At 28.9% G+C, this 25,794-nt stretch overlaps 4 protein-coding genes across 5 annotated transcripts; 2 read left to right on the forward strand and 2 right to left on the reverse strand.

Moving 5' to 3' along the window:
- Positions 1–839: 839 nt before the first annotated feature.
- Positions 840–10,294, forward strand: LOC145751480 (uncharacterized). The gene is made up of 19 exons (XM_082567644.1): positions 840–1,357; positions 1,815–2,005; positions 2,292–2,411; positions 2,639–2,733; positions 2,819–2,962; positions 3,172–3,305; positions 3,446–3,576; positions 3,654–3,793; positions 4,323–4,424; positions 4,647–4,692; positions 4,957–5,133; positions 5,606–5,751; positions 6,375–6,513; positions 6,916–7,047; positions 7,479–7,646; positions 8,063–8,166; positions 8,588–8,659; positions 8,738–8,820; positions 8,924–10,294. The coding sequence occupies exons 1-19, from the start codon at positions 1,236–1,238 to the stop codon at positions 9,204–9,206; spliced, it is 2,529 nt and encodes an 842-aa protein (XP_082423770.1). The 5' UTR covers positions 840–1,235; the 3' UTR covers positions 9,207–10,294.
- LOC145751481 (cysteine protease ATG4B-like) lies at positions 10,247–13,914 on the reverse strand. Of its 2 annotated transcripts, none has more exons than XM_082567646.1 (9): positions 13,636–13,914; positions 13,410–13,533; positions 13,183–13,325; positions 12,669–12,855; positions 12,404–12,483; positions 12,133–12,317; positions 11,612–11,746; positions 11,237–11,389; positions 10,247–10,899 (listed from the first exon to the last, which is right to left on the reverse strand). In XM_082567646.1, exons 1-9 carry the CDS (start codon positions 13,685–13,687, stop codon positions 10,666–10,668), a joined length of 1,293 nt encoding a protein of 430 aa, XP_082423772.1. In that variant the 5' UTR covers positions 13,688–13,914; the 3' UTR covers positions 10,247–10,665. The 2 variants fall into 2 exon arrangements, with proteins under 2 accessions (XP_082423772.1, XP_082423771.1); XM_082567645.1 differs by having other exon boundaries at positions 13,621–13,914.
- A 361-nt stretch (positions 13,915–14,275) lies between these two features.
- LOC145751430 (ATP-binding cassette sub-family F member 3-like) lies at positions 14,276–22,607 on the forward strand. The gene is made up of 19 exons (XM_082567570.1): positions 14,276–14,398; positions 14,553–14,697; positions 15,181–15,254; positions 15,325–15,383; positions 15,569–15,660; positions 16,230–16,355; positions 16,883–16,987; positions 17,256–17,417; positions 17,935–18,070; positions 18,372–18,442; positions 18,534–18,556; positions 18,749–18,804; positions 19,022–19,222; positions 19,714–19,790; positions 20,243–20,423; positions 20,945–21,125; positions 21,419–21,551; positions 21,642–21,729; positions 22,174–22,607. The coding sequence occupies exons 1-19, from the start codon at positions 14,326–14,328 to the stop codon at positions 22,330–22,332; spliced, it is 2,142 nt and encodes a 713-aa protein (XP_082423696.1). The 5' UTR covers positions 14,276–14,325; the 3' UTR covers positions 22,333–22,607.
- LOC145751431 (uncharacterized) lies at positions 22,603–25,113 on the reverse strand. Its single transcript, XM_082567571.1, has 5 exons — positions 25,012–25,113; positions 24,883–24,912; positions 24,176–24,579; positions 23,639–23,755; positions 22,603–23,454 (listed from the first exon to the last, which is right to left on the reverse strand). The coding sequence occupies exons 1-5, from the start codon at positions 25,061–25,063 to the stop codon at positions 22,981–22,983; spliced, it is 1,077 nt and encodes a 358-aa protein (XP_082423697.1). The 5' UTR covers positions 25,064–25,113; the 3' UTR covers positions 22,603–22,980.
- Positions 25,114–25,794: the final 681 nt, after the last annotated feature.

Consider the following 25,794-nt stretch of genomic DNA (forward strand, 5'->3'; position numbering starts at 1 on the left):
GTTGGACCAATGAACATCAACATCGACTTATGCGAAAAGGTAAATTTAAAATTTGTTTGCGAGTAAAATTTAGATGCAACAAGTCAGATTTCTAAACTTTTTGACTTATAGGACAATGGTGGTTGTGAGGAGCTGTGTTCAATGATAAACAATCAAAAATTTTGTTCTTGCATTGGAACAAAAATCATTGGAGAAGACCAGCTTTCATGCTTTGGTAAAATATATAATAATTTAATTGGTTTAATTTGTTAATTTAAATTGCAATTTTAAAAATTATTTTATCCAAATTTTAATTGCATCGTGTATCTTTATTTAGATGTTGCCGAACTAGAGAACACCTTAAGTCAAAAGATGTTAAATAAAAATGTTGACACTTTTGTATGGTTAATAGTAGCTGTTTTGCTTATTTTTGCTATTGTATTACTTTATCGAAAAAAAAAGTAAAAAAAATAATTTATATCGGTGACTTATATCAAAAATGTAATGTTTTTTAAATTATCTATTATTATTATTTGTGGTGTATATTTGGTAAAAATATAATCATATATGTATTTACATTTGGATAACATTTTAGTGGTTACTAAAGTATTTTGTTAGTTATTGTTACAATTAATCATGTTAAAAAGGGTCGTTAATCATTTAAAAGCAAGTAAAACTTTTGGGGGTTTTAAAACAAACGCATTTGCAAATATTAAAAAAATTTAAAAATATGTTGGCAACGATGGGTATTTTTGTGTTGTCGATATATCTTAATTTGCAAATGCAAAACATACCAACTGATTAGTTTTTTTTTTGTATATATATATATATTTTTTTAATTGCCCGGTAATTATGCTGCTGATTGCTGGCTCAGCAGGAGTTTATACCGTTTATAGCGCCTTACTCAAGGGCGATTATAGCGCCTTACTCAAGGGCGAAATATCTTTATCTTCGATGTGGGAAAGGCGAATGCGCGACTTAAATATAGAGTAACATAAGTTACTCCGAGCCAGTCTCTACAGCATGCGATTAGTGGGGATTGAACTCACGACCTCTTGTGTGGTGTAGCAAGAGTTCTTACCACTACACCACCAACCACGCTGCCGGTTAGTTGCTAGAGACTGATTGGCCAGCATGGCATGATTGGCATGGTAAATTAATGTTTAGTTTTATTCAGTTGTACAATGTTTAACTGCTTTATAAATAAATGAGGTTGATTTATTACTTTAACATAAATATGCTCAAAATATTTTAAAATGGTGCGCAACTCGGTCGTTTCCTTTGGAAAAACAAATTCTAAAGTAATAGAAAAATTTAACGAATATGTTGACATTTTTGGTGGAAATTATAATTCCACGCTTTTATATCTTTTAAAAACGTAAGTACCCAGAGTAATGTTTTATAATGCATTAACATATAAAATATTAAAACTGGCAGCATGGTGTAGTAGTAAGAACACTTGCTACTCTACCGTGAGGTCGTTGGTCGTGGGTTCAATTCCCACTGCTCTTATGCTGTAGCGCCCTTGTTGAGTAAGGCGCTATAAATGGTATGAACCCCTGCTGAGCCAGCACTTAATCAGCAACATAGTTATTTTATCGTGCAAATATAATCTATATAATAACCCAAACCTGCTAAAGGCAACTTAAAAATGGGTTAGAGTAGCTAATGTTAGTCTAATGTTTATGTTGTGAAGTAGACCTTCTCACATCGAGAATAGAAAAAAATTCTAAACAATTTGAGAATTAAACCAATGACCACATAAAGCCAAATTTTTCAACTACTAGATAGATCAAACCGCTATTCTGCCACCCTAAATTTTCCATTTTTTTTAGAAAGAGTTTTTCTTCAAATCAATATTTAAAGTCCAATACTCAGCTTATAAACTTTACTTCAACAAAATATTGGACAATTCCTGTTAAAAAAGTTTTACTTGAAGAAGTATTAAAAGAATTGGATTTATACAAAGATGATTTTAGACTTATTAGTAGAGCTGCAGCCATTGAGCAATTGATACTTGGAACAGGTAATTTTTTTTATCTTCTTTGTAAAACCCTAGACTTGATTTGCCTTCGACAATTCAGAATATTATTAATCTAATATTTGTTGATTTTTTTGTGCTCAACGGGAGTAAATTCCCTTTTCAATAAATAACTTAAGTGCACTACATCAAGAAAGCTGTGGGGATTAAACTCAATAACTTTTGTAGTATAGTCAATACATATATACATTGAACATTATTTTATAATCAATTAGCCTGATTTTAAGTAAATGTTTGGTTTTGAATATAAATTAAATTGTATTTTATGTAGGATTTACTTTGGAGAACAAGAAATTAAATTATGAGACTGACAAAATCTACAATCAGTTTTTACCAAAAATTAATGAGCAAAGAAAAAATAATAAATACTGTGATGTTACACTAGTTTTGGGTAAGCAATAACAATTAAAATTATTAACCAATAAGCAGTTATAATTTGTTATAGGCTATAGTGCCTCTGATTTTGATATTATAACTAATTCTATTTGATACTAGATGAATGATACTAGATATAACTAATTTTGCTAGTGTTTATTATTTTATCAGGTCTTTTAATTGTAATAAACCAAAATCCTTTAATTTATTTGTAAAAATTACCAATTTGTTGGGTGTTTTTAGATGGGGCAATGTTTTCTGCTCATAAATTTGTTTTATCAGCAATCTCTGAATATTTTCAAGAATTATTCGAAAAAAATTCAGCAAACGTAGTGGAGGTAATCTTTTGTGTTAAAATCAATTTTTACAATAAATTAACTGCTGGCACTACGGTGTACAATCTAGTTTTTAATTTTTTTTTAGATAAAAACAGTTAATGCTAGAGATTTTGAGGAAATTCTTAATTTTATTTATGCTGGAAAAATAACAATTGATAAAGAAAATTTTGAGACCATCACAAAATTGACTGAAAAATTTAAACTTCAAAAACTAAAGGAAATATGTCAGGTAAAGAAAGTATTAAACTTTAAAATAACAGTTTTATTTTTATTTTTTTGATAAAAACATAATAGTTGTCTCAATAACATAATAATATTCTTTCATTAAAATAGGAACTGTTTTATTTAGCCTTGTTAGTGTTTAAAATGGTATGTAGACCCAAATGCTGTTTTTTTTTTAATTTTCCATTTCATTTTTTAACTATTGTCTTAATTTAGATTTTTGAGTATTTCACTGAATTGCTTGAAAACAAAACCGATGAAGATATTGCTAACAATACTAACGAAGACCAAATTGTAATTAAAAGAAGCAGCCAAGTACCAATAATTCCTTTTACAAGAAATACAGAAAGGTAAACAAATTAATATTTTTTTTTGATTTTTAAACCGTATATATTTAAGGTATATATATATCTAAGTGTTTTTGTAAATATAAAAAAAAAATTTAAGGGAAAATTAATTTTCTATTTTAGGATTTGTTTTTTATTTTTAGAAAAGCAAAAAGAGATGCTTATGTTACAATTAGTCAAGCCTTGACAAACATAAATGAATTTGATATGCCAAGCCCATCTTCTTTTATTAACAACGACAATATCCCCAACACTGAGGGCAGTGTGGAGCAAGGTAAATAAGTTTAAAAATATTTTTTAAATTTAAATTTTTTTTTTTAATTTTTATTTTTATAATTTGTATTTTTGCAGATGATTTAGATCTTGCTACACTTCCTATCAACAACACAAGCTTAAGTTTACCTTTAAAGAAACGAACAAATGAAAATTTTAATTCCAACGAAGTCGGTTCAAAATTGATTTGTTCTATTTGCAACATCACATTCACACAGGTTTCATATTAGCTTATTTTCGTAACTCTTATCTAATTTTTACGATCAGGTAAGGGTGTGCGGTTTGGGACGTGTCTGAGCTATCCGTAAATGTCGGGCTCAAGGGCGAATAGTGTGGTGTTGGTGCGGCTTGAACCCGAAACCTTTCGGCTCGTAGTTCATCGATGCCATAACCGGTTCACCACACTCTCGTAAAACTTTTTTTATTTATTTTGGAGACTAGTGGACAACATAATATAAATATCTAATTTTTAAGCCAACAAAATAAATAAAACTGCCGTTTGTGGTGTGTCGATGAATTATTACAGGCAAATATTAGTTGCAAGTTGCAACCATATTAACACATTTAAAATATAAGTAGTAGTAATAAAGGTATATATTTTTCAAATTTGTTAAAAGGGGACATGAAAAAACAATTTTTTAACTTTTCTATTTTTATTGATTATTTTTCATTAGTTTTTATTTAAAATTGATGTTTATTTATTTTTGATTTTCCAAATAGTTTAATAAAAATTAATTTATTTTTCAGAATATAGCGTATAGGATCCACTTGCTATCTCACGAAAGTGTAGTGGTTTCAAATAAATGTGATATTTGTGGTGAAGAGAAATTTAATATTAACGAACTTAGAGTAAGTTTTTTTACTTTAAAAATATTGCTTTTTTTTTTTACTAATATTATTCAGGTTTTCAAAGGGTCAAATTTAAAAAAAAAACATTTTTATATTTACCTAAAAATAATATTAAATAGTTTTGGTATATCTTATTTTTCTAAATACATAATTTTAAAGTTAGTACTATTGTAAATAGTATATATACTTATATTATAACAGCTAATTTTTTTGATTTTAAAGGAACATATGACATTAGAGCACTCCACTGAATTACCTACAATTTCAGGTATATATATATTTTTATTACAAAAAAAATAAAACTAAGGAAACTTTATTATCTTTGCTAGATCTATTTTTAAACTTACGGTTGTAAATTTGTTGGTAGACCGTAACTACAAGTGAGAAAACATAAAAAAAAATTTTTAAATTGCTAAAAAATATTAGATTTTTGAAAAAAAAAATTTTAAATTGCAAAAAAAGATTATATTCTTAAAAAAAAAATTTAAAATGCAAAAAAATATTAGATTTTTAATAAAAAATTTATTTCAAGGTCATTTTATTTGTGAAGTTTGTAATCGAACTTTCAAGTCAACTCACCACCTGAGTGTTCACATGAAAACACATTTTCCCTCTGTTGCTAAGCAACTAAAACCTCACTCTTGTCGGGTATGTGGAAAGGAGTTTAAAAGTCGAAGTCATCTGACACGGCATATGATCAGTCATACTGGTAAAGAAAAAAATTCATTAACAAATTTTTAATTTATTATATTATGTTAGTTATTTTTTGCAACTAGACCTTGTAGAAAATTTGGTAAATATAGGTTATTTTATATGTAATCATTTATTTTCGATGTGGAAAGCTCAACTTTATAGCCTAAACAGTAACATTTGTTACCCCAATCTAGTTTTGAGTTGCCATTGGCAGTTTTGGGTAATATTTATGACTTTTACATTGTCCGAAAAAAATGTTGATGTTTTTTTTTCTTCGCGGTAGTAAGTCTTGTTGGTACCCAACTTAAGTGTGTAATGGCATAAAAGCAGTGGAAATTAAACTCAAGACTTCATATATTAAAATTAGGTGTATTGTAAAAGAAAACCACTATGTCATTGCCCAAAGTCTATAGTCTAAAGAAAAGTTTTTTTGTTGCTCTTAAAGTTCATGAAATTACCTTGGTCAAAATTGTGCCTTCTTTTCCTAGGTAAGCGTACACATTGTTGTACAACTTGCGGTAAATTATTTTTAAAGGCGGATCACTTAAAAAGACACGAAAGAATCCACACAAGTGAACGTCCTTTTACTTGCGAGGAATGTGGAAAAACTTTTAGGGACAAAGATCACTTAAAGGTTTGTTTTTAAAAGGTTTTGCTAGTTTTTATTTTTTTAATATATCTATTTATCCTCGATGTGGAATAGTCGACTTCACAAAGACCCAGTCTCGAGTTGCCTTTGGCAGTTTGGGATACTATTTTTTTTATTTTGGTTTTTCGCTCATTAATGACAATGAATAATAAGATATATATATAATAAAAATTATATCAATGTGACGGGAAAAAATGACAAAATTAATTTAATGATTTAAAACATGCCACAAATATTAATATTAATATAAAGATTTTAAGTATGTTATGACATGGTCACCAAATATAGATTGTAATTGCCCAATAATTAAGTTCGTGATAAGGTAGAAGTCCATGCCGTTTATAGAGCCTTACTCAAGGGTGCTACAAAATTTTTAACAAACACAATTTTACAAAATTTTATAATATTTTTTAATATTTTGGGATTGTCTTAAAGTATTGTATAAATTATTAGGTCAGCTTATTTAATTTTTGAATTGGTTTACTATTTATATCACTTGCATATTCTATAAATTCACAATTTAAGATAATGTAGTTTATGATTCAATTGAAAATCAAGTAGTGTCTTAACTTTTGATTCAATTTTAAATTATCAAAAAATTAAAATAGCGCCACCATCTGACACACACAGAGGAGAGACCTTACTTTTGTGAGGTGTGTGGAAAACAGTTCAAGGACAAAAGTACTTTATCCTCACACCAGAAATCTCACACAAACGCTTCCATGGCTTGTCCTATTTGTGGAAAAAGTAAAATTTTAAACATTTTAAGTTTTGATTTTTTTTCGATTTCTTAATTTTTGATTTTTTTTCGATTTAATAATTTATCCTTGATTTGGTAAGGCCAACTTTACACCTGAAAAATAAAATGCTATTCGTTACCCCAACCCAATTTGACATTGACTATGGTAGTTAGGAATAAAATGAAATATAATTGATTTATAATTTATTGCCTATCGGTTTTGGACTTGATTTTGTGCTGTTTATAAACCCTTGCTTAATGCTGACATGGCATAGAGGCAGTAAGGATTGAACCCAGGACCTCTTGTAGTGGCCCCAATTGACTTTAATTTATTTATTAAAATATTTTTCCTGTAAACACTTTTATTTATCAAATTTTTAATTTTTTTTTTTTAAATCCTTTTTTTACAGTGTTTAAAACCAGAGAAAGATTGGATGTCCACACCACTAAACATGCCACAGTTAAACCTCATGTTTGTGAAGTTTGTGGGAAGAAATTTCCATTTAATGGAAGGCTTAGAAAGCACATGCTCTCACATACTGGTAAACTTTGTTTAACTGAATATGTCACTTAAGTTTTATTTTTTTTATAAATTTCGTAGGATTAAAAATAGATATAAATGTTATTATTAAAATGTGTTGCAGCCTTTATAACCACGTATTTCAAACTTATTAGTAAAATTTATTGCTTCTACCCAGTCTTTAGTTTTTTTTTGGCATTTAGATATGAGTACACTGAGTTGTCAGTGGGGATCAAACCCAAGACCTCAGGTAGTAAAGCCAAGTGTTCTAACCAGAACACTATGCTGCTGGTGTATTTCCTAATAATGCCCAATTTAAGAGCAAATATATATTTTACTTTAAAATTTAAAATGAAATTGCTGTTTTAGTATTAATTTCTGTTACTCAAGGTTTTGATTCTAAAATTCTCGTTTTTACTTTGAGGATGAATAAATAAAAATATTTTTTTAAAGGCGATCGACCTTACCATTGCGAAACATGTGGTAAACAATTTCGGGATTCCCATTCTTTACGTTTGCACCAAAAAACTCATACTGGGATTGGACTTCACCCTTGCCCGGACTGTGGGAAAAAATTCACAAACGCTTTTCACCTGAAACGTCATGCAAGAGTGCACACCGGTGATTTTTAAGTTTATTCTCAATTTTTTTTTCTGAAAAATTTTTGTTAAAGTAATATTGCCAACAAAATTATTTGGTATTGTTGTTTTGATTTAAAAATTACAATTTGCCGTCAGTAAGAATTGAACCCTGAGTTGCCTGTGACAGTTTGGGATATTATAGATTATAATTGCCCGATAATTATGCTGCTGATTAAGTGCTGACTCAGCAGGAATTTATACCATTTATAGCGCCTTACTCAAGGGCGCTACAGCATAAGAGCAGTGGGGATTACACCCACGACCTCATAATGATGTAGCAAGTGTTTTTACCACTACACCACGCTGCCGGCTTTATGGCAATAGTTTATTGGTAATGACAAGATTTTTTCCGATCAACATTTTAAGACTTAAATAAAATATTTTTTCTTTATTTAGGAGAAAAACCGTTCCAGTGTGATGTTTGTCATAAAAGTTTTGGAAGAAACGATAATTTTGAAGTTCACAGAAGAAATTGTGCAGTTAGTTATCAACTAAAAAAGGTAAAAACATGTTTGTAATTGTCTTCAATTAATTTACATTGTATTAAAAAATATTAATAAAAATTAGAAAAAGTTAACATATAAATATTTTATATATTTGTTTATCCTCAATGTGGGAAGGTCAAGTTCCCGACCTAAACATAAAGTAACATCTGTTACCCTCACCCAGTCTCGTGTTTTCTTTTACTGTTTTGGATATTATAGATTATAATATTTGATAATTAAAATGCTGATTAATTATTGGCTTAGCAATAGTTCATACAGTTTTTAGTGCCTTAAACATGAATGCTACAACATGAGAGTAGTTGGAATTAAACCCAGAACCTCATGTAGTAAATCCTAGTGTTTTGACCACTACTCCTCGATATGCGTATATATTTCAAGAATAATAAAGGCGTTCAATAAATTAATTTTTTTTTAGAATTTATCTGATGATTTTACAAACTGGAATTCGGAAAAACCTGTGGAAAAAACGCCATCAACAAATTCAAAGGTTTGTATTTATTAATAATTATATTTGTTTCTTGTTAATATCTTATCTTTGTTTTGGTAAAAAAAAATTTTTTTTCAGATTGCTGTCCTTAATTTAAACGAGGATATTTCAATAAATGACGGCAACACTGAAAATAATTTCGACCGATTCCGACAAATTATGTAAATACATTCTTACTTTTTACAGATTTTTATATCATATATCAAACTAAGTTATATTTATTTCTTTAAATTATAAATATTCTTTTTTTTTTTCTTTTTTTAGGCCAGAACAGATGACATCATTTAGTAGCTTACTAACTGGTACATACAATAACAATAAATCTGACCCAATACCCATGCAGCGTCGAATAGTGCCCCTTCTTCTTCAAAACACTTTTTCTGACCCCTATAACCCACCCCAGCCACTAAATTATCAACCCATTGAGCTGTTACCCCATAGAGGGGCTAATGAACATAACCAGCCAATGCAAAGTGGGGTATCGGGGCAGATTTTGTACGAGAATGAGGTAACGAGGTGTCTAATTGAAAATAAAAATGAAATCTAAAAAGTTTTTAATTTATTTTAAATATATTCTTCAAATTTTTTTAAGTTTAAAATAGCGTTGTAATTCATATTCTATATTTAAAAATACTTTGTGGACAATACACAAATGTATTTACAGTTTTAAGGCCTTAAAGAAATGCGTTTGGGTATTAGTAACAAAGCTGTTTTAAATTTTTTCAATTTATTTGGAAAAAATAATTAAATTCTTGGGATTTAAATAAGATTGGTTTGCTATATGTTTAGACTAATTTTCTTAGCCTAAACATATAGCCAATTTTATGAAGCATTGAACTATCTTTACTATTTTTAAATCTTATCCAAATTGTATGCTATGTTACCTGCTCATAAAGCTGATATGGATAGGCATAACAGGTTAATGCTGTAAGTTTTTACTATATGGCATTATGATAAAGAAGTAGTAGGGTTTGAACCTAAGACTTAATGAAGTCAAACCAAGTTCTCTATTTGAAACACCACTAAATAGGCAGTGTTGTAATTTTTTTATTTGATTTACCTTGAATATTATTGGTGCTTCTTTACATGGAAATAATGTTGTCGACTTACCTTACACAAAACATTGTGTTTTTTTTAAAGATTTAAAGTGCTTGTTATATTGTATTATGGGTTTCTAATTAAAAAATGTCATGGTTGTTTAAAAATATTGGTAATGTTTTTTTTCTTGTATATTTATATCTTTATCCTCTATGTGGGAAAATCAAATGCATGACCTAACCCAGTCTCGAGTTGCCTTTAGCAGTTTGGGATATTATAGAGATTATAATTGCCCGGTAATTATAATGCTGATTAAGTGCTGGCGCAGCAGGAGTTTATAATGTTTATAGCGCCTTACTCGAGGGCGCTACATGATAAGAACAGTGGGGATTGAACTCTCGACCTCATGGTGGTGTAGCAAGTGTTCTTACCCCTATAGCTTTTTTACGTCTACGTCTTGTTTTTTTGCAAAAAATTTACATAATTTTTTTTTATTTCTTGTAGCAGAAAATAAAATAATATTACATAGATAAATAAACTTTACACAGATAAACAAAATAAAATGAACATTAGGCATACTGAAAAGAAGAAAAATAAATTTCTATGGAATACATTTACATTTAATATTTCAAATTTAAAAAACGAAAATTAGATTTGCTTATTTAAAATATATGTAAGTAAAATTGCACATGTACAAAAATTATATCTAAATTTTTATTAATTTATGTATTACTTATTAAATTCTTGATTATTTTACACAGAGAATTTAACAAAATTTGATTTTTATTTTTTTTTTCAAATAGAAAAAGAAACAAAAAATTTAAATTTAAAGTAACACATAAAAAAACAAGAATTAAAACTAAGTTTGCGGTTGTTTAAATTTGTATAATACGATTCAGATGTAAAAAAAAATCATTTAAAAAATGCCTGATTGTCCGACTGTCTAGTCTGACAACGTCACCCCGAGATTAAAATCGGACATCCAGAATTTCAAATTCATCATCTGACTCCAACGACTCGTCAGAATCGAGAGCCAGACATGTTGTCGAGTCATCAAAATTGTCTGTTTCTCCATTTTTTAATTTACGATGTTTTTGGCGACTGTGCGATTTTACCGACAGAATTGCTGACTCGTAAACCATGCATTGTGGGAGGTTTTTCACAATTTCAAACAAGGGATAAGAAGTCGGGGTTTTCTTAAACTGAAACAGTAAAAATAATTTTTTTTTTTATATATTTATATATCCTCACTGTGGGAAGATCGCCTTCAGGACCTAAACATAGAATAACATCTGTTAACCAAACCCAGTTTCGAGTTGTTTTTGGTAGTTTGGAATTACAGAATATATTTGCCTAATAATTAATCTGCTGATTAAGTATTTGCTTGACAGAAGTTTAAACCATCTATAGTGCCTTATTCTAGGGTGCTACAGCATAAATGCAGTTGTGATTGATCCCAGGACCTCATGTAGTGAAGACAAGTGTCCTGACCACTACACCATGCTCCCAGTTAATTAAACAAAAAAAATTGTAATTTACTGATTTTATTTGTTGATGTAGTTTTTCGAATTGTTGTCTAGTTGTACAGACAAACCCAATCGCTAAAGAGGGGTCTAACTGGGTTAGGGGCATTTTATTCGGGGTATCACAATGATAGGAGCTGTCATCAAATAATGTTTTGGAGTCTGTTTCCTAAAAAATAAATTTTAAAATATTTTGTTAAATTTAAAACTCTTTCAAAATTAGTTTAAAATCTTGAATTGATTACCATTTAAAAAATATTTTTTAACTACTAATATAAGCTAGAATTAGTTCGGCATTTTGTACTATTATTGCACTTTTTAATATGAAATCAGAGGAAACCGAACCTAGGGCATGTGATGAAGCCCATGGCCTTTCACTTAATAGACTTACATTAAATGGAACAAAAGGTTGTGTAGTATGTGGATCTAAAAACACGAGAGAGTCTTGACAAGAACCCAAAAAATAATATGCATGATTTGGTTTTCCTCCTATTATACCAACTGATACCTCCATTTCAAGACATTCCTATAAAGTATAATAATAAATAATTAAAAAAACGGCAGCGTGGTGTAGTGGTCAGAACACTTGACTCACTACTTGAGGTTTTGGGTTCGATCCCCACTGCGTTTATTATGTGGCACACTCAAGTTTAATTTTCAAGCAGTTTTAAAAAATATTATCCCAAACTGCCAAAGGCAACTCGATACTAGGTCAGGGTAATAGATGTTACTCTATATTTAGGTCATGAGGTCTAACTTTTACATAGAGGATCATTAAGTATATAAAAATAAATAAAAAACAAATTACAAGGGTTTTCTACAAATTTAATTTATAGTTTTTAATTTTGCATTAGGTAGAAAAAAAATTATTTATTGTTAAAATTTTTGACAAAGTGTGATATAAGTTAAAACCTTTAAATGTTGGAAATAAATTGGGTTGATATCGGATAAGCCCAATCTTAACGGAATTATCAAAAATAAGGGCTTCCAAAACTTTTCGCTATTCGTATTCCCATCGCCGTAGGATACAGGGTCTGCTGAGCTGGAACTGGCAGCATTTCCGTTTACATTTTGATTTTCAGTTCCGCATAATTTTTCTGGTTTAAAACAAAAATAAGGTTGTCTCTTTTTTAAATATTTTTTTTTTACATTTTGCTATCAAATGTCGTTATTTAAGGAATACCTATGTCATCCAAACATACAGTGTTATCCATTGCCACATGGATGGAAAGAACGTTATCATCATCAAATTTTGATAAGCGCCTGATAAACAAAAAATCGATTTTAACAATTGTAACTAAATAATAAATCTAAACTAAAGTGTAATAATTGATGTTCAATTCATAGGCTTTTAAAATCGAATACATTAAATGTTAAAATGCTTTTAAATTTTTGAAAATAATATATATATATATATGACATTTAAAAAAAAAAGTTGCTTATACTACCTTAACACTTGTGCTATGGTGTTGGGGCCGAACCATTGTCCCACTTGTTTACCCTCTTCTACCCCCATTTGTGCAATCTGATGAATAGAGTAACAGCTTGATCGCTGGTCGTTAAAAGAAGTTAATATTTTCCGATATGATAAAGATTGTTCACAGCTGGGGTCAGTGGTTGGTTTCCATTTCCAATCTAAAAAAGTTTATAAAAATTGTAAATTTTTCTTAGTCTTAATCAACCAACAGCAAGGCAACACTTTATTTCATAAGATCCTGGGTTCGATCCCCACTGCGCCTATTCTTAGCACCTTTAAGTAAGGCGCTATAAATTGTATCATCTTTGTTGAGCCAGCACTTAATTAGCAGCTTAATTATCGGGCAATTATATTCTTTAATATTTCAACTGCTGAAGTCTACCTGAGACTGGGCGGGGGTAACTAATGTTACTCTATGAAGTCGACCTATCCATATCGAAGATGGATAAATATAAAAAAGCATCATTATTACCCCTATAATTTACCTGGGTGCATTGTGAGAGTGGATAAGGCTTGTGACATCATCATTTGTCCACAACGAAGCATACAGCCCCACCCAGAGTCTGAAGTAGGTCCCGTACCCCCTATGGGTTCAAAACCCCGGCGATATGTGAACCATAGCTTAGCTCTGAATGATTTCAAAGAATTAAAAAAAAAAATTTAATAGAAACATTTTATTTTGGTTAAGTAAACATAAATTAAATTTTTCTACCGTATTGCTTTTTTAAAGTCCTCCTTTTGTTCTGGTAGTTTAAACTTTTGTCCAAATATTGATGCAGTTGAATTTATGTTCCATAGATCTTCTTGAAAGTTGACGTTTTCATAAGTAGTTGACGCTAAAAAATAAATTTTAAATTTTGTTAAAGTTACTAAAAATTAACGGAATTAGAAAATAAACTTTGGTTTTTTTCTTAAATTGAAACCTAAATTTGTTCCACCTTCTATATCGCTGCCGGGGGCCACGTTGAAATAGTTGAAAGCAAACGCCATTTTCGAAATTCGTTAAAAATTAGTTTCAACTTTTAATTTCGCCAAACCCCAAGCATAACAAGTAAACACCAAAGTTTGCCTGAGTTTTTGTCGTTGCTGTCTTAGTTAAGTGAGTTTATACAGGATAAAAACTATTTATATTAGACTCTAAAGTGCTTTTCTACCTTTACGTATGATATTTTTTTTGTTCCTAATAAAATGTACTTGTCATCACCTTTTTTTTTGTTTACTAACAATAATAAAAAGGGCGACGTTGCCAAATATTTTGGTTTATTTTAAATAACTATTTTTTACAAAAATTTTATTATATTTTAAATCAATTCAATAGCGTAAAAATTATATAATATTTGTTAAAGTTTCATATTTGGGGAGTATTTTTTAGTTGGGGACAAAGTTAAAAATATGTGTGGCACTGGCACAACATTTTGTGGCGATCATTGTAATGACACGTGTTGTCAACATTTTAATTTTTCAGAATAACGTTTTTTGTGTATTTCAATACAGTATGTAATTTTGCCAAAAAAAGTTAGTTAAAATTGGTTTAAATACCCAGACCTTTAAATTATTTGTAAAATGGTTATTTTTTTAGATATTTATATGTGTAGTATTTATTATTATATTTATTTTATTATTTAAATATGTCTGCTTGTTTGGAAATTATATTAGATCAATGTAAAATCGAAGATACGAGTATTCATGACTATATTGAAAGTAAGTTGATTAAAATAAATTTAAGAATTACTAAAGCACTTTTAAATGTTTAAATATCCATTTTTGTATATTGTATAAGAGTTACATTTAAAGTTATTGTAAAATGTGCCATATTTTTGAATTTTTTATTAAAATTTTTGTCGTTTATTTTTAGGCATTTTTGAGCATGCACACGATGAATTTCAAACAGCTGAAGATGTCTATGAAACTTTGGGTCCAATTTTAGAATCTTCTGTTAATTCTGAACTGGGTTATGATATTCAAGATATTTGCAAAATTGTTTTTAATTCCTTAAACCAGTAAGTAAATAGCCATAATTAAGATTTATAAAAAGTTATAATACATTATTGTTATTTGGTTAAAAAAAAAATTTTCTGTATATATACATATCTTTATACTCAATGTTGGAAGGTAGAATGCGCGACCTAAACACAGATTAACAACAGTTACCCTGACCTAGTCTCGAGTTGCCTGTGGCAGTTTGGGATATTACAGATTACAATTGCCTGGTGATTAAGCTAATTAAGTGCTGGCTCAGCAGGAGTTCATACTGTTTATAGCACCTTACTCAAGGCCCCTATAGCATGAGATCACTAGAAATCAAACCCAGGACCTTATGTAGTGTAAAAACTGTTCTGACCACCACACCATGCTTGTGGTTTTAGATATTAATGTTGGAAAAATTAAATGACTTTAACTATTTCAACAAAAAAAATATTTTTTTTAATATTATTTATATATATATACACAAAATAACTAATTTAACATTTTTTGTTTTTTAGAAACGCAAATTCAAAATCTTCCATAAGAAAATTAGATGAACCTATACACCTTGCCACTGCAGCAGCTTTACAAAGTAAAAAAAATATATTATTTGTATATATATATATATAATAATTATTTTTTAACAAATTAAATTTTATTAGGTAAAGAAGATGATATTGTGAGAGAGAATATTTGGATTGCGAAAAAAGATCAATCATCAGTAAACTAATCTTAAACTTTTATGTTTTTATTTTAATATTCGAATTTTATCAAGTTTGGTTTATAATATTATTAAAATTAATGTTTTTTTTAAAATATATTTTATTACAATGTTTTTAGATTTTAATATAATATCAATATAGAAGTTGTTTTATTATTATTAATTTTGTTTTATTTTTTTTACAGCTTGTTGATCAGGAAAAATTAAAAAAGGCAGAAGCCAAAATTAAACAAAAACAAGACAAAAAACTAAGTTCAAACGTCACTACTGATAAACCGTGAGTTAACTAAAAATTTTATAAAAGTGTTATTCTATATAAAATAACCTAATATCATTGTTTTTTAATAGAATATTTGGTAGGCTAAAGAAATTAAAAATATGGCCTAATAAAAGGGCATTTTAGATGCTAACAAATTGTAAGTTAAAAAAATTATATTTAAAGGCATATATTAGCGATATTTTTATACTTAAAAATTAATAAGTTGGTGTCACTGAAGACAAAAATTATTTTAAATTTAAATAATTTCTCCTACTTTTGAAGTTATACAACTTTAAAAAAAAGTAAGGGAAGCTTTGTTTTTGATGATGTAGAAAGTACTAGCTTATATACATTTACTACGCTACTTAGTACTTTCTGCGTCACACAAAAAAATATGGTAACCTGGTTTTTTATGTTAATCATTTTCCAGTATTTTTGAAAATTAAATTGTAAGTACCAAAGACATTTTTTAAAGGTTTTAAAGCCATTTTGTGATTCATTGTCAACCATCTAACATGCCATATACATCACTTATAAAATTGCAAAACTCTCTAATATAACACTTTAAAAAAATTTTTAATAAACAGGTTAATAATGGCAGAAGCATCAGCAAGTCAAAGTTTAAGTCGAAAAAATGAGAAAAGTGAATCTCATGGCACATACAAAGTCCAAGATATTCACATCGAGAACTTTGATATTGCCTTTGGAAGCAAGTAAGTTCTTTTAATTTAAATCAGTAAAATTGGTAGATTTTTTTTTTGTATATATCCTTATCCTCAATGTGGGAAAGTCGAATGCGCGACTTAAACATAAAGTAACATCAGTTACTCCAACTACATCTCGAGTTGCCGGTGACAGTTTGGGATATTATAGATTATAATTGATTGATAATTATGCTGCTGATTAAGTGCTGGCTTAGCAGGAGTTCGTACCGTTTATAGCGCCTTACTCAAGGGCGCTACAGCATGAGCTTAGGGGGGATTGAACCCACGACCTCATGTGTGGTGTAGCAAGTGTTCTTACACCAAGCTGCCGGTGTATATATATTTGATGTTTTTGCCATTTTGTTAACAGATCTTTTCATGTTAAAGGCTTATGTACTTTTATTGTTTGTTATTTTTAAATCAACTTTGTAAGTTTTAAGCTTTTTAGTTATATATCTAGTAATAAAACTGGCCAACATTTGATTCTTTTTTAATTTTTGCTGTTATATTTTTACTTAAAATAATTTTTTTAACAGAGTGTTATTTGAGGCGGCAGACTTACATGTAGCATACGGTCGTCGATATGGTTTGATTGGTAGGAATGGAATGGGAAAAACAACTTTACTTAAAATGATTTCAACGTAAGTCAATAAAATTAAAACTAAATTTAATATGTTTAAAAAAATTTGTTAAAAAAAGAGTTTGTGATGTTCTAAGGACAATAATTATTTAATAACTAAAAATTGTAATTTATTATTTGTTAATTAAAAAAATAATTAACTATATATTGTTGTCATTTAACTTTACTTTTATATTTTAATTTGCTTTGGAATCGAAACCAGTATATCGTTAAAAAATTTTTAAATTTTTGAACTTTTTTTTAATTTTATCAAATTTTTTATTTTTTAGTCGGAATTTATCTCTTCCTTCTCACATCAGTATTTTACATGTTGAACAAGAAGTTGAAGGTGACGACACTCTAGCGCTACAGAGTGTCCTGGAAAGCGATACTGTAAGAGAAACCCTGATTCAAGAGGAGAAAAAAATTCAACTCAAAATGGCTGACAACAAGTATATTTAATTTAAATTTTTCATTAAAGTTTTTTTTTCAATTTTGTGTACATTGCAGTTGTTGTTGTATAGTCGTTAGAAGCCCTAGCTTTAACATAAGATAGAGTAACATCAGTTACCCCACCCAGTCTTGAGTTGCCTTTGGTAGTTTGGGATATTATAGATTATAATTGTTTGTTAGTTGAGCCACTGATCAAGTATCGGCTTAGCAGGAGTTCAAACCATTTATGGCACCTTAATCAAGGTTGTTACAGAGCAGTAGGGATTGAACCAACGACCTTATATAGTTAAGCCAAGTGTTTAACTACTACACCATGCTGCCGGGTCAATATATCTCCTTTTGAGTCAAAAACCAATTGGCGGAAGATTTTTTAAGTAATAAGTTTAATAATGTTAAACTGCCAAAGAACTTTAAGTCTGGTTGGATAGCAAATAAGTTAATTGATTCTTGACGTTTGAGGATAAATAAATAGCCTACTAAAAATCTTACTAATATAAAATATAATGATTTTTGAAGAAAAACAGAAACAGATCCAGCATTAAGCAACCGATTAAGTGAAATTTACACAAAGTTGAATGAAATTGAAGCAGACAAGGCACCGGCTCGAGCTGCTATTGTTTTAAATGGATTGGGTTTTAGTACTGAAATGCAGGTAATTTTTATATTTATTTAAAATGGATTAAAGAAGGCAGCTATTACTGTCGAAACATAAAATAACTTTTTCTATCTGGAAAAACTGACTTTAAGGCCTAATTAAAAGGTAACATTTGTTCCCTGATACAGTCTGAGCTTTGGTAGTTTTTAATGTTATTGAGTGTATTGCTAGATTGTTAATCTGATAATATTTTTTTTAATAATTTTTTTATTGGCACATATATATTAAACTTTGATAAGTTTTTTTCGGTTTTGTCTAGATAAAAAAAAATTTTTTTTTAATTTAATATATTTTTTAGAAAATGACGACAAAAGAGTTTTCAGGTGGTTGGAGAATGAGATTGGCGCTTGCTCGAGCCTTGTTTGCAAAGTAAGTTAAACATTGACTATATCAAAAATCTTAACTTTAACTTAAATTGTATATGAGATATATACTGAAAATGTCCTTTTTTGTTTTTTAGACCTGACCTTCTGTTACTTGACGGTAAGCTTTTGATATTTTTTTACTAAATTTAATTGTTTTACAAATTTAGAGATAAAACATGGATTATATGACAATAAAGAATTATATTAACGTACTTCTATTTAAAATTTTATTATATTAAAATTTTATTAATTCTATTAACGTACTTCTACTTAAAATTTCTGAAATTTAATATTTTTTAAATTAATTTAGAACCTACAAACATGTTGGATGTTAGAGCCATTTTGTGGCTGGAAGATTATTTACAGGTTTATTGAATTAGTTTATCCCCAACTAAATAATATAGTATACAACCTAAATTTTTTTTTTAATAAAGTAACTCCTAAATTGTCTTGCGGTTAGTCAAATATTTAAAGTTTTGAACTAATTTAACAGTATTTAGCTGACAAGTCTGTCACAAAATTTATTATTTTAACTAACATTGGTAATCTAAAAGCATTAAAATTTTCTTCTTAAATTTTAAAGAGTTGGCCAAGCACCATTATAGTTGTTTCCCACGATCGAAACTTCCTTGATGCGATCTGCACCGACATTTTACATTTACGACAAAGACAACTTGACTCTTATAAAGGAACATTCGAACAGTTTATGGTAACCAGAGACGAAAAAGCAAAAAATCGACAGAAAGAATATGATGCCCAGAAAGCATATCGCGATCATTTACAGGCAATTTTTTTCTTTTTTATGTCATTTTTAAAAATTAAATTTGTTTTTTTCTAAAATTGATTGGTTTGGATTACTACCATATCACTAAAAATCATTTACTCAAAGGCCTTTTGTTAAAAATGCCATTTTACAGACAAAATTTTCTATTATGTCCAGTCCTTAACTCTTCTCTGAAAAATAAATTTTAATTTCTAAAAAAAAGTGTTGAACAAAATTTTAGTAAAATCTAATTTTCGAAAATTTGATTTTCTCTGAAATGTTGGTTGCTCAAAGAAATGTTGGTTGCTCAAATTGCTATTTACAGTTTGTATGAAGGCACAAGATATAATAAAACCACATAAACAACATTCCAAAAAAGTAATGATTTGAAGTAATCTAATGATTGGCTGTGAAGTCAGCTTTAGAAAATAAATTCCAATATGCAAAATTAATAAGAGCAAATATTTTATCTGATTTTTGGGTTTTATAGCATTTAAAATTTTTTTTTTTAGGTTTTTATCGACCGTTTTCGTTATAATGCGAATAGAGCTGCACAAGTACAGAGCAAGTTAAAAATATTAGAAAAATTGTAAGTATGAAAATAATATATATAATTAAAACCATGAAAGCTAAAACAAATTATACAATAACACCACATTTTTTTGTATATAGCTATCTTTATCCTCGATGTGGGAAAGTCAAATGCGCGACTTAAACAAAGAGTAACATTAGTTACTTTGACCCAGTCTCGAGTTGCCTGTGGCAGTTTGGGATATTATAAAGATTATCATTGCCCGATAATTATACCACTGATTAAGTGCTGAATTAGCAGAAGTTTATACCAGTTATAGCGCATTACTCCAGGGTGCTACAGCATGGGATCAGTAGGTATTGAACCCACGACCTCATGCGTGGTGTAGCAAGTGTTCTTACCACTACACCACGCTGTCAATTTAGTAAAAACCTATTTTAAAAATTTTAAATAAAAGTTAAAATAAAAAATACCCAAATTTTTAAAATGTTATTATCGACAAAAATCAGACCACAAATCACGCCGGTAGAAAAAGAAAAAGAAGTTGTGATGAAATTTCCGACGATGGATTCGAAATTGTCGGGCACAGTTTTAAAACTCGATGAAGTTAGTTTTAGGTATACAGAAGATGGTAGAGAGATTTTTAAAGGGGTTGATCTGTCAGCTGCCTTAGATTCTAGAATATGCATTGTAAGTAAACTAGTTTTTTTATAAATTTAGTAACTTTGCTAATATTGTAATCGATTTGTTACAAAAATTTACCGTTTAAATCGATTTTTTGTGGTATGGTCTTACCAGTTTGCAATATGTACCTACGCCCCCAAAACAGCAGTGTTTTTTATTTTAAATGGCTTATTAATTTGACATACATACCTACTTAAACATATATATCTCCCACTAAGCTTTATAAGCACCGGCGTGTAGTAGTCAAAACACTTGATACACTACATAGGGTTGTGGGTTCAATTCCCACTGCTCTCATGCTATAGCACACTTGAGCAAGGCGCTGTAAACAGTATAAATTTCTGCTGAGCCAGCAGCTTAATAAATGCGCAATTATAATCAATAATATTCGAAAATGCGACTCAAGACTGGGTAGGGGTAACATGTGACTCTATGTTTATATTGTGGAGTCGACCTTTCCACATTGAGGATAAAGATATAAAAAAAGATTCAGATTTGATATTTTTTTCATTTTTTTTACTTTTTAGGTTGGTGAAAATGGTTCTGGCAAAACAACCATGTTAAAAATCCTAACAGGAACCTTAGAACCAGTTAAAGGAATAAGATATTTGCACAGAAATGTGAGAATCGGTTATTTTTCTCAGCATCATGTTGATCAGTTAGATATGAATTTAACTTGCGTGGAGTTGTTAGCATCAAGGTTCCCAGGTAAATTAAACATGTTAAATAAAGGTTTTAGGGTATTTTTAGAATTAAAGCTAAAAGTAATTTAAAGTTTAATTTATTACTTGTGAAAAAAAACACTGTTTAAGTTCTTTTTCTTATATAAAGTTGATTGGTTATTATAGTCCATCTGTTTGTCAATTTGAAGTATTTATTTATGCTGTTATTTTATTTTTGATATAAAATTTGCTTGTCATTTGCCATAAATTTGTTTATTTTTTTACTTTATTTAATAATTTTGTAACATAAAATTTTATGTGTTTTTTATTTATATTTAGGTCGAAATAATGAGGAATATAGACATCAGTTGGGTAGTTATGGTGTTACAGGTGATTTAGCTTTAAGACCTGTGGGGAGTTTATCAGGAGGCCAAAAAAGTAGACTGGCTTTTGCTCTGATGTCAATGACAAAGTATGTATTCAAACCTATAAAAAATACATTGTTGAAATTTTTTAAATTTGAGATGCAAATTTTAAATATTTTTGTTACTTTTCGTTTAAGGCCAAACTTTCTTATTCTTGATGAACCTACTAACCATCTTGATATGGAAACTATAGAAGCTTTAGGATTGGCAATTAATGCATTTGGGGTAATTTTAAACTTTTTTTTTAAGTCATACATTGAACTTTGGTCTATTTAGATTTTGTATTTTAAGTATAACACTCTAAAAAAAAACTATTAATGTTTGTACTAGATAGATTACCGAGGTAAAAATCTAATGGATTTTAACCAAATTCCAAGTGTTTTTTAAAGTGTTACATTTACAATTTCACTAAACAAAAATACTTTTTAAATCTTGGCTGATATCCTAATACCACGTAGAACTTGACAATCTATTAATACATTTTTTAAATAGCTTGAATGTTTGTTAATTTAACTCGAATGTAGTTAGATTATGTTTATTTACACAGTGATTTACAAGAATAAATAAACTATTACCTTGTCGCCTATTCAAAAATCTCAGCCCGAATATATTTTTTTAATTTTTAAAATGTTTTTTTTTTAAACCAATTTAAACTCTCCAAAAATTTAGGGCGGAGTCATTTTAGTTTCTCACGACGAAAGGCTGATCAAAGTTGTTTGTAAAGAATTATGGCTTTGTGGAAATCAACAAGTTAGGGCAGTAGAAGGCGGTTTCGAAACTTACAAAAAATTACTAAAGGAGGAATTCAATCGAATCGGAATCAAATAATTTTTCTGATTCTTCAAATTTTAGGCAATAAAATCAATTATGAGTGTTTTTGTATATTTTGTTTTTGTTACAAAGTGCAATTTTTGCTCATGATTCTAAACCAACATTTTGTAAATGCTATTTTTGACCAAACTAGAATAATTCATTAAAAAAAGTTAAAAAAAAAATCTTTTAAAAGTATTTGTTAAAAAAAGATTCTTAATATTCTATTCATCTATTTATAGATAAAAACTAATTGGGAATAGAAAAATTTATAAATAAACACACATAAACGATTTTTATATAATTTATTTACTATTTACAACAACAATATTAATACTCAATGTTAAGGCATCAGAAAATGAAGTTTTTTTAAAAAGGTTTTTAATGTATTTCAGACTTGCATTTAATAAATATAATACAATAAGTAAAATAATTAACTTTAATAAATGTTTTGCCAGAAATAATCAACTTCAAATATTGGCTTAGAAATAATACGGTTTTTATTACTATTTTAAGGATATACCCTTATGAAAAAAGTGCTAAAATCAAGGTATTTGAATGTACTGGCACGTTAATAAGATTAAAAACAAATAGCAACCACAAGATCACAGGTAAATATATTTAAAAGTTGTCAAGATTAAAGATTTAGTGTACATTTTTATGCCACTAAACACTGCCATTAGAGTCTGATCTTTCAAGTTCAATTTGACTTGGCGATACTTTTGAAACGCCAGAACGATTATAAAACCACCAAATGCCAACTGAAATGATTATTACAAGTGCTACGCCACCCAATGCACAGCCTATTATTAGGCCTAAATTGTCATTTTCTATTGGCGCTGCTGTTGTGGTTACTAAAAATGAATCACAAGCTGTTGAAGTCCCGCCAGAGTCTTGCAAAATTCGACACGATCTTTCGAGGAGCAAGTTTGCATCCGGAAAATATGACGTAGAATCATTTTCTAGTGACCTGAAATAAGTTTGGTTTTCAGCGTTGTCGAGCACGTCCAGCAAAATGGCGTAAAACAAAACTTGCTGACCAGTCGTGTTTAGTTGGTCTTCGTATTGGCCAAGTACGACACTTGCATTCGTGTCTATTATAGATTCAAGGATCATGCCTGTTTGCGTTTCTAAAAATGCCTACAACCAAAAATAAAGGTGTTAAGGCGAAAGGAAAAAAGCAACGCTAACTAGCCTAACTCTCAAATTATTTAAAGTTTTTAAAAAGTACCGTATTAGAAAACACAAAATAATACTAACTTTACATACTACTGATTTTTGTTTTTTAAAATTAGTCAAAAATAACAGTTAAACAATTAATTACCTGTACTTGATTTTCGGTTTGCCCGTTTACAAAGTTCAAGTTCAATGTAAACACCATTTCCAAAGAGGAATTTAAACTAGTTAAAGTTTCATTTAACAACGCATCTTCAGCCACCATCTAAAACAAATAATTAACCCATGATTAGTAGTAATTTCTTGAAAAATGTTTGTGCTACATAGCACTCACTATTCTGGCTATGAATAGCCTAAGATTTAACACACATGAATAATAACAGTACAACCGTATAGCAAAATAAGTAAAAACATGTAACATATCCTTATATAACAACAATTAAATTTTGGATATTGCAACATGGCCATTTACTTGCGTAAGGTTAGTTAAATATACGTTTAAAATTGTGAGTATCTAAAATACTTGCTTAATTTGGGCAAATTTGACTTAGGTCGTAGACACAACAATTTAAAACGATGACCCGAACTTTACGCAGCCTTAAAAAAAATATCTACGTATAGACGTTAGTTAAACTTTTAAATGGCACTGAAAGTTACGCCTTACGTAAAATACAAAAATTCTCACGTCTAAAATTGATGTGACTTGTAAAACTACTGGTGCTGTCGTTGACATTGGTTGTGACGTCATATTACTCGGCTCAGTCTCGTTCATCGTTGATGCCATTGTTGTCATATTAGGCATTGTTGTTGTACCAGGCATTGTGGTTGCATTCGGCATTATTGTTACGTTTGCCATTGTTGTGTTATCCGTTCCCGAAACCATAGTTGTTGCGTTTGGCATTGTTTGGGCAATTGTTGTTGCATTTTGTGTTGTCTGCGCCATTGTTGTTGGGTTTTGCGTTGTTTGCGCCACTGCTGTTGCATTTTGCGTTGCTTGGGCCATTGTTGTTGCATTTTGCGTTGTTTGCGCCATTGTTGTCATGAATGTCGTGTTTCCAACCGTTGTCATGACAACAGTCGTCGGTGCAACTGTAACGAGGGTTATAACTATTTGTTTATTGAACTAAAATACCAGCCCGTACAGGGGTTGTGTTTATAGTATGGTAACAGCTAACATTTTTCCGACCTAATTTACCCGTGCACTATAAACAAGGGCTTTTTATATTTCAAAAGCCTTGGACTTATCGTTTCTTAAGCTTTATTATATTACAAATTAATTTTAGCTTATAATAATTTGCAGGCTATTAAGAAATTTAATATTTAAATTTTTAAACAGAAATTATAAATATTTTTTTTAATAGGATTTAAAAATTTGATTTTGTATTTTTTTACCTGTGGTATTGGTTACATTCTGCGACGACACTAAATATATAAAAACAGATAGTTTATTAACAAATCCTTATGTATACGGAGTTAATATAAGTAAATAAATATTATGTTTTTTTTTTAATAAACACTTACCCGAAGCGATAAAAAGCAATAAAGGTAATGTAAAAAAATAAATTAAACCCATGATTAGGTATTACAAATATTAAATACAATCTAAAAATAAAAAATGTTATAGTTGCAATTCTCGAGCTGTTTAAGAATGTTTATTATATTTAAATAAAGTTATTTTGTGGTTTAAGGGTGCTGATGTTGTGGCAGATGATTTTGCAAATTTTTTAACATTATTATAGGGTTTATTTTAAGCAAATCTTATTTGTGTATTCAAGAGATTTTCTGATTATTTTATTATCATTTTTTCTCAAGCATTTTTTAAACATTATTTTTTGTAATAAATTTAAATTTTATTCTTTGAGATCCTTTTAATAGCCTCACAGAATTTACAATCACGAAAACTATCAATTCTTTTTAAATATTGAAATAACACTGTTATCAAATTGTTAAAAATCTAGTTTATGTTAAATACTATTTAGTTTTCCAGCTGTTTTAAAATTGCAACATAAACCGAGTCTGTATAACTCGATAGCTTTTACCGAGCAAGTGTAAAACGAATACGTTATGTTGTACTTGACTGACTAAGCGGAAAAAGACAAATTAAAAAAGTTCGCATGACTTTAAAAACAAAGGCTTATAGGTTTTATAAAAATAGATTTTTACACCATTCCTGTTGTTAATCTTAGCCGTGTATTCAATCAGTTAAACTTTATTTAGTTTAAAAAAACAAAATTCACCTTTTTTTAATGTATTTCTTAAACAAATAAAAAGTTAAAATCATAAACTAACGATTTATTTTCGATT

This window comes from Corella eumyota, chromosome 4 (genome assembly GCF_963082875.1).
Source record: "Corella eumyota chromosome 4, kaCorEumy4.1, whole genome shotgun sequence".
In the NCBI taxonomy this organism is placed as follows: Eukaryota; Metazoa; Chordata; class Ascidiacea; order Phlebobranchia; family Corellidae; genus Corella; species Corella eumyota.

Coding starts and splice junctions, on each gene's coding strand:
- LOC145751431 (XM_082567571.1), bottom strand. CDS start 25,063: ATGGGTTTAATTTATTTTTTTACATTACCTTTATTGCTTTTTATCGCT. Junction 24,580..24,882: donor GAATGTAACCAATACCACAG/GTAAAAAAATAC, acceptor CCCTCGTTACAG/TTGCACCGACGACTGTTGTC. Junction 23,455..23,638: donor AAACCGAAAATCAAGTACAG/GTAATTAATTGT, acceptor TTTTGGTTGTAG/GCATTTTTAGAAACGCAAAC.
- LOC145751430 (XM_082567570.1), top strand. CDS start 14,326: ATGTCTGCTTGTTTGGAAATTATATTAGATCAATGTAAAATCGAAGAT. Junction 14,698..15,180: donor GTTTTTAATTCCTTAAACCA/GTAAGTAAATAG, acceptor TTTGTTTTTTAG/AAACGCAAATTCAAAATCTT. Junction 21,552..21,641: donor GCTCTGATGTCAATGACAAA/GTATGTATTCAA, acceptor TTTTCGTTTAAG/GCCAAACTTTCTTATTCTTG.
- LOC145751481 (XM_082567645.1), bottom strand. CDS start 13,687: ATGGCGTTTGCTTTCAACTATTTCAACGTGGCCCCCGGCAGCGATATA. Junction 12,856..13,182: donor CACTCTCACAATGCACCCAG/GTAAATTATAGG, acceptor AAACTTTTTTAG/ATTGGAAATGGAAACCAACC. Junction 11,747..12,132: donor TTTATTTCCAACATTTAAAG/GTTTTAACTTAT, acceptor TATACTTTATAG/GAATGTCTTGAAATGGAGGT.
- LOC145751480 (XM_082567644.1), top strand. CDS start 1,236: ATGGTGCGCAACTCGGTCGTTTCCTTTGGAAAAACAAATTCTAAAGTA. Junction 2,963..3,171: donor AACTAAAGGAAATATGTCAG/GTAAAGAAAGTA, acceptor GTCTTAATTTAG/ATTTTTGAGTATTTCACTGA. Junction 3,577..3,653: donor TGAGGGCAGTGTGGAGCAAG/GTAAATAAGTTT, acceptor GTATTTTTGCAG/ATGATTTAGATCTTGCTACA.